The sequence below is a fragment of the Ranitomeya variabilis genome, chromosome 1, assembly GCF_051348905.1.
Source record: "Ranitomeya variabilis isolate aRanVar5 chromosome 1, aRanVar5.hap1, whole genome shotgun sequence".
Classification (NCBI taxonomy): Eukaryota; Metazoa; Chordata; class Amphibia; order Anura; family Dendrobatidae; genus Ranitomeya; species Ranitomeya variabilis.
In genome coordinates, this window is record NC_135232.1 from 658822414 (window position 1) to 658835636 (window position 13223).

Below are 13223 nucleotides of genomic sequence, written 5' to 3' on the forward strand. Positions count from 1 at the left end.
ACCCCCCAGTCTCTAGGCTAGCAGCACAGACCCTCCTTTCACTGCCAGATAGCTCAACCCTCAGGGACGCAGCAGACCGGCAGGTAGAACGCATGGCTCGTTCAATTTTCGAGGCAGCAGGGGCATCCCTGGCTCCCGCGTTCGCCTCAATTTGGGCTGCCAAGGCCATTCTGGCCTGGACAAAGAATTTACAAGCTCTCCAAGCATCCGCTCTTGAGCTGTCGGACCAAGCGGTTCAAATAGCAGTTGTAGCAGACTACATGCTCCATGCAGCTCTGGATTCAGCAAGGGGAGTAGCGGGGATAGCATCAAACGCCATCACGATTCGGCGTGTCCTCTGGCTGCGGGAATGGAAAGCGGACGCAGCCTCAAAGAAGTCCCTCACGCACCTCCCCTACCTCAGTGGGAGACTTTTCGGTGAACAGTTGGACACTATGATATCCAACGCCACCGGGGGTAAGAGCACTTCTCTTCCCCAACTGAAACCTAAACGCACTTACAAGAAGCGTAACTCGATTCCGATCCTTTCGGAATTCCTCCGGCTGGTCCGTCTCGCGTCCAGCACAAAATCGTAACCGTTCCCCACGCAGGGACAACTCACGATCGACGCAAAGGTCGGACAAGACCTGGCAGTCAAAAGCAGGCCAGCCTAAGCCCAGAGGAGGAAAATCTCAGACTTTCTCCTCATCATGACTCACAGACTCCGGAAGACACCACACCAGTAGGCGGCCGACTTTTGCTCTTTCATCAAGTCTGGCTGCCTATTACAGAAGACAGGTGGGTCATGGAACTAGTGTCTTCCGGATACAAAATAGACTTCACCTCCAACCCACCGGACCGATTCTTCCTCTCTGTCCCCCCAAAACCGCCAGCCAAGGCTCGTGCATACCACCAAGCGGTCTCCTCGCTTTTTCAAGCAGGAGTCATAGTAGCGGTACCCACGACCGACCGCTTCCGAGGGTTCTACTCCAATCTGTTCGTAGTTCCCAAGAAAGGAGGCAGCGTACGGCCCATACTAGACCTAAAACAGCTCAACAAATATGTACGGATCCGTCATTTTCACATGGAGTCCCTTCGGTCCATCATTGCGTCCATGGAGAAGGGAGAATATCTCGCCTCCATAGACATACAAGACGCATACCTGCATATACCCATTGCACCTGCCCATCAGAGGTTTCTCAGGTTCGCAATAGGCCAGGACCACTACCAATTCGTGGCTCTCCCTTTCGGACTCGCCACGGCTCCCAGAGTGTTCACCAAGGTCATGGCAGCCACCATGGACGTCCTGCACTCCAGAGGCATAGTAGTCGTTCCATACCTGGACAATCTACTCATCAAGGCTCCCACCTTCAAGGACTGCGAGCTCAGCGTCTCAATCACAACCGATACTCTCAGTCGCATGGGCTGGTTAATCAACCTACAAAAGTCATCACGAACCCCGAGTCAGTCCCTGACCTTCCTGGGAATGTTATTCAACACCTCCAGGGGTCTAGTGCTCCTTCCCAAGGACAAGGCACTGGCTCTCCGACTAGCAGTTCGCACCCTCCTCCGCAAACCCCCTCGATCTCTCCGGTTTGCCATGAGAGTCCTCGGCAAGATGGCAGCAGCAATAGAAGCTGTCCCATTTGCCCAGTTTCACCTCAGACCTCTCCAACTAGCCATTCTCAAGTCCTGGGACAGGAATCCCTTTTCTGTCGACAGGGAGTTCCAGCTAACGTCGTCAACCAGGAAGTCCCTGCACTGGTGGCTCAAGCCAACCTCGCTAGCAAAGGGGAAATCCTTTCTCACAGGTCAATGGAAGGTTCTGACCACCGATGCGAGCCTGACGGGTTGGGGTGCGGTGCACCTACACCACAGGGCAAGTGGTCCCCAGTGGAAGCGACCATGCCCATCAACATCCTGGAAATTCGTGCCATCCTTCTGGCATTGAGGGCCTTCCATCACTTACTGGCAGCCTCTCACATCAGAATACAGTCGGACAATGCCACGGCTGTGGCATATGTGAATCACCAAGGGGGGACCCACAGTACCCAGGCGATGCGAGAAGTGTCACACATACTCCGCTGGGCGGAGGACACAGGGTCGGTTCTTTCGGCGGTCCACATTCCGGGTGTGGACAACTGGGAAGCAGACTTCCTCAGCCGACAAGGAATAGACTCGGGAGAGTGGTCTCTCCATCCCGAAATTTTTCAACAGATCTGTCTCCGCTGGGGGACCCCGGATGTGGACCTAATGGCATCCCACTTCAATGCCAAGGTCTCCAACTTCATGGCCAGAACACACGATCCGCGGTCGCTCGGAGCAGACGCTCTGGTTCAGGACTGGACCCAGTTCCAGCTTCTGTATATTTTTCCACCTCTCCCCCTGATATCCAGAGTGGTGAGGAAGATCAAACAAGAGGGCGTTCCAACCATCCTAATTGCACCGGACTGGCCCAGACGCACATGGTACGCCGACATCGTACAACTCACAGCAGACGCCCCCTGGCGTCTCCCCGACCGCCACGATCTTCTATCACAAGGCCCGTTCTACCACCAGAACTCAGGGGCTCTCAATTTGACGGCGTGGCCCTTGAGACCTGGGTTCTAACCCAGGCAGGGCTCTCGACGGACGTCATTGGAACCATGATCAGAGCACGGAAACCAGCCTCTGCCAAGATTTATTACCGTACCTGGAAAGCTTTCTTTACCTGGTGCGAATCTCGTGGCCAGATCCCACTCCCTTATTCCCTACCCAAAGTACTTGGTTTTCTCCAATCGGGTCTGGAGGCCAGGCTGTCATTGGGCTCGCTTAAGAGCCAGGTGTCAGCCCTCTCAGTGCTTTTTCAAAGGCACATTGCTACCAAGCCGCAAGTACGGACTTTCCTTCAGGGGGTTTCCCGATTGGTTCCCCCCTACAGACGACCACTAGAAACGTGGGACCTCAACCTGGTCCTGACAGCATTGCAGGAACCACCCTTCGAACCCCTTAAGGAGGTCCCGCTCCGCCTTCTTTCCCAGAAGGTGGTTTTCCTGGTGGCAATCACCTCGCTACGCAGGGTGTCTGAACAGACGGCCCTTCCTGGCTTTTCACCAGGACAAGGTAGTTCTTCGTACGGTCCCATCCTTCCTTCCGAAGGTTGTGTCCGACTTCCACCTCAATGAGGAAATTTCACTACCATCCCTTTGTCCGGTTCCGGTTCATAGAGTGGAGAAGGCTCTGCATACGCTTGACCTTGTCAGGGCATTGCGTATATACGTGTCTAGGACTGCGTCCTTCCGGAGGTCTGATTCTCTTTTCCTCCTTCCGGAAGGCGGCCACAAGGGTCTGCCAGCTTCCAAAGCTACCCTTGCCAGGTGGATCAAATCCACCATACAAGAGGCCTACCGCCTTAAGAATTCTCCTCTTCCAGCCGGTATTACGGCACACTCTACACGGGCGGTAGGGGCCTCCTGGGCCATTCGGCACCAGGCTTCGGCACAACAAGTGTGTAAGGCGGCCACTTGAACTAGCTTACACACGTTTACTAAACACTACAGGGTTCATACCCAGTGCTCAGCGGACGCGAGCCTGGGTAGATGTGTCCTGCAGGCAGCGGTGCCCTAAGTATAGGGGCCTGTCTGCACAATATTCGTCCATTGCTTCCCACCCAGGGACTGCTTTAGGACGTCCCATGGTCCTGTGTCCCCCAATGAGGCGACAGAGTAAAGGAGATTTTTGTGTACTCACCGTAAAATCTCTTTCTCTTAGCCTCTAATTGGGGGACACAGCTCCCACCCTGTTGCCCTTTCCGGGCCGTTGTAACTGTTGAGTTCTCATATTGTTTTCTTGAGCTCGTACATAGTTGCCTTCTTATAGGCATGGTTATGTTATTCATGTTACATAGTTGCCTTCTTACAGGCATAATTATGTTATTCATGTTACGTTCCTCCTACTGCTTTTGCACAAAACTGGAGCAGGCTGATGCCGTCCAGGGGTGTATACTGCACAGGAGGAGCCACAGTTAATCTTTTTCAGATTATGCATAGTGTCGCCTCCTAGTGGACAGCAGCATAACACCCATGGTCCTGTGTCCCCCAATTAGAGGCTAAGAGAAGGAGATTTTACAGTGAGTACACAAATCTCCTTTTTCCGTTGGTGGCGTAGTGGTTTGCGCATGCCCAAGTGCCGAATCCACTGCACAGGTGAGTAAAAAGTGCACGATCTGCGCTATTCCCCTGGTGATCGGTGGGGGCGGCCATCTTCCTGTGGCCGCGCGTGCGCAGATGGAGCGCTCTGCTGCCCGGGGCTTCAGGAAAACGGCCTCGGGATGCCGCGCGTGCGCAATGGAGATCGCGGCGGCCATTTTCCTTAAGCAGATATGTGAACTCTGCTTCAGGAAAATGGCCGCCGCGATCTCCATCTGCGCACGCGCGGCATCCCGCGGCCATTTTCCTGAAGCCCCGGGCAGCCACAGGAAGATGGTTGCCCCCACCGATCACCAGGGGAATAGCGCAGATCGCGCTCTTTTTCATCACCTATGCAGTGGATTCGGCACTTGGGCATGCGCAAACCACTACGCCACCAACGGAAAAATAAGCAAGATCGGGGAGAAGAAACAGCGATGTCCGACCAGACCAGCCTGATTGACAGGTGAAAACGGCTACTTTGGTAACGTATTTCGGCAGCATAGGTGGGGAATCAGGGTCCACAAAATACACTATTGTAATGCACAGCTCAGGCCCTATTTAACGGTATTTTTATCTCATACGGAAAAAACGGGGTGACAGGTTCCCTTTAATCTGTGTTTTGCACAACAAATTTGTAGACATGAAGCAAAAAAGTGGCACTCAAACCACAATAACATTATATTAGGAAAGCCATCAGAACAGAATTTTAGACATGACAGCATGGTGTTAAAATGGACATTAAAGGGGTTCCAGGAGTTCTTATTTTTTGCTATTGAGCTAAGAACTTACAGGCAGCTACCTGTCTGTTCTGTCCAGCGCCAATCTCTGCCTGCTGAGAGAGGTCACAAACCGGTTTTGACAGTCTTGTCGATGTCATAATAATTGACAGCTGGCTCCCTGCGGCCTCACTGCTGGGAGGCGGCTATCGATCAGCATGATGTCCGCAGTGAAGCCCTGTTAACAGAGTAGCCTGGAAAAGGAAGAGCTGCTCTGTTGACAGGAGGTCAAATGAAGAGAGTAGCGCTCTGTGACCTCCTGAGCTGGCAGAGATCGGCACCGGGCAGAACAAGGAGATAGTTGGCTACTACCTGCCCATAAGTTCTTGGTCCATAGCAAAAAAATAAGTAAAGTCCTGTATAACCCCTTGAATGTTAATCTTTTTAGAAGCTGCCTCATAACCGCTCCTTATCTTGTGCCATTAAGGCTTTCTCTACATCAGTACTATCTACTAAGGTCAAGTTTATTAAGGCTTTTTTAAATAATAATAATATATATATATAATTAGATCAACAAACCTAGTTCGGCAGAAAAACAATTTTGGTTTTTTTTTCTTGTCTTGTGGTTCAGTCCTGTTTTTACTTCCAACAAACCATAACAATACTATTAGTCCCTACGGAGATATGTAGCATGAATGCAACATTGTAGATTGAGTATCACTACGGATATGTAAGCGGGTTGGTAATTCATGCAGCTTCCATCGGTGGGATTCAGCAATGCAAAGGATGAATTGGACTTAATGCTCTGGATTATGCTGCAGAAATCCCACCATAGATACATGGGAAGGAATGTTTGCTGTTACTTCAGCAAGTTAGAGGCCACATTCATGACACTGCTTGGTCAAATGTGTGTCCGATAGGCGGCCGGGCACATCTAGCTCACCACCCAAAAAAACAAAAACAAATTTTCTTATCCATAGGTTATCCCCTATAGATCCATGAACGTCTCAGCCTGCGATCAGAAATCCGGAAACCCGAGAATGCGGCTCTGCAGCTCCATCTTGCAGGGAGCAGAGTTGTGCATGTTCAGCCTCAACTCCATTCATTGTCTGTGGAACCACCGAAAACTACGCTGTACCCGGCTATTGACCCATTGACAATGAATAAAGTTGAGGTTGAGCATGCACAAGAATGCAGTGTGACATTAGAATTTGTCTTCTACGTTTTTTATGTATTTATTTATTGCATTCATTAATAAAGTGTGAAGCCTGCTGACTTCTGTGGTTCTTGGGTTTGGGTCCGCCGTCCACTGCTTTGCTTTATTGGCCACGTTCACATGACTGGACTGTGGGACTGAGTGTCTGTGAAATCCAGACAGAATAGAGAGCAATGTTATTCAATTGGGCTGTTCAGATTACCAATTGCTTTTTCACAGAGCGAATCTGCACATAAAATAAACCGCAGAGCGCGCCAAGTTCATCCATATTTCAAATGAGACTTGTCTGTTCATGTCTATGGGTGCGGGGGAAAAAAATATTTGCTGTAAACTTCAATAACAGCTGATCTATAAAGGCATGTAATATAACAATTCATAGGGAAATTGCCCGTATTTTTTTTTCTTCTGGGTGAAACCAGGATTTTTTTTTTTTTAATGCTCATGTGAATTTGGCCAATAGATTACTAGGTAAGAATACACTCACAGACTTCCTATTACACAGTTCATCTAATCCCATCTCTCAACTTCTTCCCCCCACCATTTTAGCAATTAATATGGGTATCACAGCACCCGGGCCAGCACAACTCAAGCTTCTGGTATGTCTCTATGTGAAACATTTTGTGAAAATGAAGCTACGTATCAACTGTAACTGTGAAAAACTTGTGATTCCTCCAATTCATGCCACCTTCTAAAAACCAATGTCTGGTCCCATTCTGAACTGTCACAAGGGCTCCCTCCTCCATCATTCTCCCGATGCGTCTGACATCTCAGATTAGTGGGGGGCGGTGAAGTCACTACATCGCTCCCGCTGTGCAGAACTTCAGAACACGCTGCAGAGACCAGAGCAGTGGGGGAATGAGGCGCGTAGGGTTTGTTTTTGTCAAATGAATGAGTAAATTTTGGGGGCCATTATACTATTTGGATGGCTGTGAGGGGGCTATGTGGGGGGACTGTCAGGGCCATCATACTGTGCTGGGTCACTGGGGATCATCTGTGTGTTGGAGAGCACTGTGGACATCAGTATGGGGATAGCATACTGTGTTTGGGGTTACTTTTGTTGGCATCATACTTTATGGAGGCTATAAAAGGGGGTATTTCAGTATTTGACAACACTAAGGGGCCTCAATAGGAGCAAAATTACTTTGTAGGGGCTGCAACATTGGGGGGCTTTGGGAAGGGGGTGTTACGACATCTGCGATGGGTCCCCATGTATTCTATGTATGCTCAATAGTGTTCCTAAAGGAATAAATTCTGGGTATGATTTACTATGGTTAATGATGGAAGATACATATTAATAACGGCACAAGAACCGACAGAAAAACTCGAGTTAAAGGCCTATAAAAGTGAAAGATGGAAATGGCACTGTGGACTCAGAAGACGTATAAAATAGGAAAATGGAGAAAAAGCTGAAGCAAGTGCTAAAGCGGCCGACGATATGCTAACAAATACTTCAGCACTATGAATAAAAGGTCCATTTCCATGGGCAGATAATTTTCCTGCCATTATCAGTCCTTCCCATTCTTACTTCTGTAGTGTGCTGCTCAATCCAGCACTGCCCTGTGACTGACAGCTGCTAGATGGGACCGGTCTGAGTATCGCTGTACTTCTCCCATGCCGCCTCTGCAAGCAGCAAGGCCAATAGCTCAACTGTGTCAAACTTCTTTTTTACCCCACCACCACCAGGAGAGCAGGAATCAGGGGTGCTCATGAAGACTGGAAAAGGAGACAACCCTTTAAAAGGGAATCTGTCAGCTATGTAATCTGAGAGCAACACAATGTAGTAGCAGAGACCCTGATTCCAGTGATGTATCACTTACTGAGCTGCTTGTTGTCACTTTGATAAAACCCGAGTTTTCTCTGCTGCAGATCTAGCAGAGCTCAAAATGCTGTGCCCTGTATAACCCCGCTCACACCTGATTGGCAGCTGCCAATTGATGAGAGTGGTATTATACGGATTAGTTGACTAGGAGGCATGAGACACCTGCAGTGATAAAACACTGATTGTATTAAAACAGTAACACAGTCTAGTAAGCGACACATCACTGGAATCAGGGTCTCTCCCCCTACATCATGCAGCTCTCAGTTTGCATAGCAAAATTAATTTGAGAGCAAAACCCATCAGCTTGTGTACACAAGCCTTATCACATATTTGTGCTACTTTTGGATATAACTATTTGGCGCCATTTTAGAGGATTATACAACAAATACTCCACAACTGAGAAAAACAATTGGGAAAAAAATATATAAAATAATTCTACTTCTATATTTAAAAAGACAAAATAAATAGGAACGTAACATTATCTTCTGCTGCTCAGTGTCCCAAGTAAAGACAAATTTACTCTGACATTGTCCTCTCGGAATACAAGTTCTTTTTATGGGTTCTACCTGTACCAGCCAAAAATCGAATTACAAAACTGCAAAATTTCTGGATAAAGCCATTGCTGGCCGCAGGGTGCACAAATGCTACATGTAAGGGCACCCTAATAGTATGAGCTCATCCACATGGAGTCTTGGAAAAATTTAGACAAAATCCCACGTAATGAAAGCCAAGTGAATGGCTATGTATCTTCAATGTCCGCAGGGCTTTCTCCATCTGGAGCTACCAGCACTTCTCGATTTTCATAGGTCCAGAAGCCATTAAGATCTATCAGTATAGTGCACACCGTGTCCCCCTGGCTGCTTTGGATAAGATCTTGGAGTGTAATATGATAGGGATCTCTTGGTTTTACCATGTCAAAAATTTCATCCTAGAGATTGTAAGAAAACATGAAAAATTAAGTAGTGTTATTATCTGTATGTCAGTAGTAGATGCTTTATATTCTATGCTTTTGCGGCCTCATTGTGCCAAACGGTTGCAGAAATACAGGAAGACTCATTTTAACCCAGTCTTGTTTACAGATGACGCCGTGCAACCTTGGATGGTCCAGATGGATGGAGTAGTGGATGGATGGAGGATGGCCACCATGTTCCACCAAGGCTGCGATGTCAGCAAGGAGGTGGCAGAGTCATGTTTTGGGCCGGATTATGAGGAGAGAGCTAGTAGACCCCTTTTGGGTCCCTAAAGGTGTGATAATGACCTTGGCAAAGACTATAGATTTTCTGAAAACCATGCCATCCATAGCAAAATCATCGTCATGCATAACAATGCACCATCTCTTGCTGCAAAGAAAACCCCTGAGTCATTGGCTGCTCTGGGCATGAATGAGAGGAACTCATGGTGTGGCCACCATCTTCCCCTGAGCTCAACCCAATTGAGAACCTCTTCAGGCAAAAGATCTGAAGATGGGAGATCGTTCACATCAAAACAGCAGCTCTGGAGGACATGTTCTTACAAATAGAAACTATCCATAAACTCACAAGATCAATGGATGCAAGAATTGTAAAGGTGACATCAAAGAAGGGTTCCTATGTAACTTGGTAAGAGGTTTTTGTAACCTCTTAATGCTGCAAATTCAACAAATGACCATTTTCAGTTCTTTACAACCTATATAATGTTTGGAAGCTCTGTTGTGCATTATCATTTGGTGCATTTTTAATTTTTTTTTAGTTATGAAAAATTATTATTATCGCTGGGAATTTGATTCATAATTTAACGGTAGATGATTTGAACATTATGCCGACTCATTTGCATCGATCATTTAGGAAAATCAGAAGAATAGCATTTGGGTTATAATTTGGAACACAGTGTATTTATCATCACAGTGTGTTCATTCTGGACCTGTGCTAGATCATCCTGCTTAAAGGGAACCTATCACCCCGTTTTTTAAAGATTAGATAAAAATAGTGTGAAATAGGGGCAGAGCTGGGCTTTACATTAGTGCCTTTTTGTTGCCTTTATTCCCCCGTTAGGCTGCCGAAATACCTGTGTGAAGTGGCCGTTTTGTCCTGTCACTCAAGTTGGTCAGGTCGGATGGGCGTGGTTACAGCGCTGTTTCTCCCCCAGAAACCTGCTCATCATTACGTTGGTGGCGTAGTGGTGTGCGCATGTCCAAAGCGAAGATCCACTGCCCAGGAGATTCAAAACAGCGCGGGCTTCGCTATTCGCCGTTTACCGGTGGGCGCGGCCATCTTTCCTGTGGCCGCGCGTGCGCAGATGGAGCGCTCTGCTGCCCGGGCTTCAGGAAAATGGCCGCCGCAATCTCCATCTGCGCACGCGCGGAATCCCGCGGCCATTTTCCTGAAGCCCGGGCAGCAGAGCGCTCCATCTGCGCACGCGCGGCCACAGGAAAGATGGCCGCGCCCACCGGTAAACGGCGAATAGCGAAGCCCGCGCTGTTTTGAATCTCCTGGGCAGTGGATCTTCGCTTTGGACATGCGCACACCACTACGCCACCAACGTAATGATGAGCAGGTTTCTGGGGGAGAAACAGCGCTGTAACCACGCCCATCCGACCTGACCAACTTGAGTGACAGGACAAAACGGCCACTTCACACAGGTATTTCGGCAGCCTAACGGGGGAATAAAGGCAACAAAAAGGCACTAATGTAAAACCCAGCTCTGCCCCTATTTCACACTATTTTTATCTAATCTTTAAAAAACGGGGTGATAGGTTCCCTTTAATGTGGATCCATCAGCAGCATAGAGGATTTACCTTCACATCGTGGAAAGCCACAGGATCTTGTCCATGAATCTTCATTTGTTCCTGAATGGCCTATTGAGTAAAGATAGAGAATTAGGAAATTTATCTATCGATTTTACAGTCATCAGTTTGCAGACTCAAGTCAAAGCCCAATTAAACTAACACCAAAGCCCAATTAGCCCAGCTAGAACCAACATCAAAGCCCAACTAGAACTGAGTTCAAAGACCAGCTAGAACCAACGATAAAGCCCAGCTAGAACCAACATCATAGCCCAACTAGAACTAAGATCAAAGCCCAGCGATTAAAGCCCAACTAGGACATCAAAGCCCAAGTAGAACAGAGATTAAAGCTTAACTAGGACATCAAAACCCAACTAGAACCGAGATCAAAGCCCAATTGGACATCAAAGCCCAGCTAGAACCAGCATCAAAGCCCAGCTAGAACCAGCATCAAAGCCCAGCTTGGAAATCAAAGCCCAGCTAGAACTGACATCAAAGCCAAATTAGAACAGAGATTAAAGCCTATCTAGGACAAAGCCCAACTAGAACGGAGATCAAAGCCCAACTGGACATCAAAGCCCAGCTACAAACAACAACAAAGCCCAGTTAGGACATCAAAGCCCAGCTATAACCAACATCAAAGCTCAGCTAGGACATCAAAGTCCAGCTATAACCAACATCAAAGCATAGTTAGGACATCAAAGCCCAGCTAGAACCGACTTCAAAGCCAAGCTAGAACTGACATCAAAGCCCAGATAGAACCGACATGAAAGCCCAATTAGAACAGAGATTAAAACCCAACTAGGACATCAAAGCCCAACTAGAACATCAAAGCCCAGTTAGAACTGACATGAAAGCCCAATTAGAACAGAGATCAAAGCTTAACTAGGACATCAAAACCCAACTAGAACAGAGATCAAAGCCCAATTGGACATCAAAACCCAGCTATAACCAACATTAAAGCCCAAGTTAGAACAGAGATTAAAGCCCAGCTACAAACAACATCAAAGACCAGTTAGGACATCAAAGCCCAGCTACAACCGACATGAATGCCCAAGTAGAACAGAGATTAAAGCCCAAATAGGACATTGAAGCCCAACTAGAACCGAGATCAAAGGCCAACTAGGACCAACATCAAAGCATAGCTAGGACATCAAAGCCCAGCTAGAAGTGAGATCAAAGGCCAACTAGAAGCGAGATCATACCCTGAAGAAGTAGTTCAGAGAAAACACATTCAGGCTGCCTTTGTTTTCAATGTCCAGAAGCTTGAATATATACTGCAGGGCAGCCGGTTCTTTCCTGTTCTCCAGTGCCAAGACAAAATCTAAATAGGTTTTATAATCCTAGAAGGGGGGATGAAAACAGAAATATTAATAAGTAATCCCAATTCTCAATCATTATGCGACACCGGTCACCCTGCCCCACCTCTGCAGAGCGCTGGCCTCTCCTACTAAATACCGGAAGTAAATTTGCAGCGTGGAATCCAAAAACAACAATAATCCCATCCCATTACTCTTTCTTTGAGCAGTGAATATTGACAAAATCTCAACCAGGAATTTTTTTTTATTTTTCCGGCCTTCACATTTTCCTTCCCTCTTTCCTGTTTTTATTGTATTTTTTTTGGGAAGGGGGGGTTCCAATTTTTTGGTGGGCGTTTATTGTGTGGGTTAAATAAGGAGATTTTTGTTTACTTACCGTAAAATCTTTTTCTCCGAGCCACTCATTGGGGGACACAGGACCATGGATGTATGCTTGCTGCCACTAGGAGGACACTAAGTAGACAGAAAGATTAACTCCTCCTCTGCAGTATACACCCCTTCACTGGATACAATTTCAACCAGTTCGGTAGTAAAGCAGTAGGAGCATGAACAAAGACAACTATGTCAAAACCAAAGAAGTAACAACAAGCCAAAACAGGCTAACAGGGTGGGTGCTGTGTCCCCCAATGAGTGGCTCGGAGAAAAAGATTTTACGGTAAGTAAACAAAAATCTCCTTTTCTCCTACGCCTCATTGGGGGACACAGGACCATGGGACGTACAAAAGCAGTCCCTGGGTGGGGAGCAATATGCTAATACCCCATGTACCACTGGCTTACGGCTCAAGGAACTGCCGCTTGCAGAATACGCCTACCAAGGGCGGCGTCTGCAGAAGAGATAGAATGAATGTGGTAATGCTTGGTAAAAGTGTGCAAGCTGGACCACGTCGCAGCCTTGCAGACCTGCTGTGCTGACGCCTGGTGTCGAATGGCCCACGAGGCGCCCACCGACCGAGTAGAATGAGCCTTGATCCCAGCTGGGATAGGAACACCTTTGACACGATAGGATTCTTGAATGGCTGACCGAATCCATTTTGCCAGAGTGGCTTTTGAAGCAGGAGAACCCTTTCTGGGCCCCTCTGGAAGTACGAACAGAACGTCTGACGTGCGGAAGGGAGCCGTCCTTGAGACGTACCGACGAAGAGCCCTCACCACATCAAGAGTGTGTAGAGCCTTTTCGATGCGATGGACAGGTGCCGGGCAGAACGAAGGCAGAACAATCTCCTCATTGAGGTGGAAAGAGGAGA

At 47.7% G+C, this 13223-nt stretch overlaps 1 protein-coding gene across 2 annotated transcripts in view; it reads right to left on the reverse strand.

The window, feature by feature from the left end:
• Window positions 1-8432: 8432 nt before the first annotated feature.
• The window catches only part of PPP2R3C (protein phosphatase 2 regulatory subunit B''gamma), a 57149-nt gene continuing 52358 nt past the window's right edge, over window positions 8433-13223 (reverse strand). For both annotated transcript variants that reach the window (XM_077262896.1, XM_077262887.1), the window contains exons 12-14: window positions 11866-12003; window positions 10673-10732; window positions 8433-8827 (exon numbers count right to left, since the gene is read on the reverse strand). In XM_077262896.1, the coding sequence (XP_077119011.1) occupies window positions 8639-8827; window positions 10673-10732; window positions 11866-12003 (387 nt within the window). In that variant the 3' untranslated portion in view covers window positions 8433-8638. The remainder of the gene's footprint in view (window positions 8828-10672; window positions 10733-11865; window positions 12004-13223) is intronic.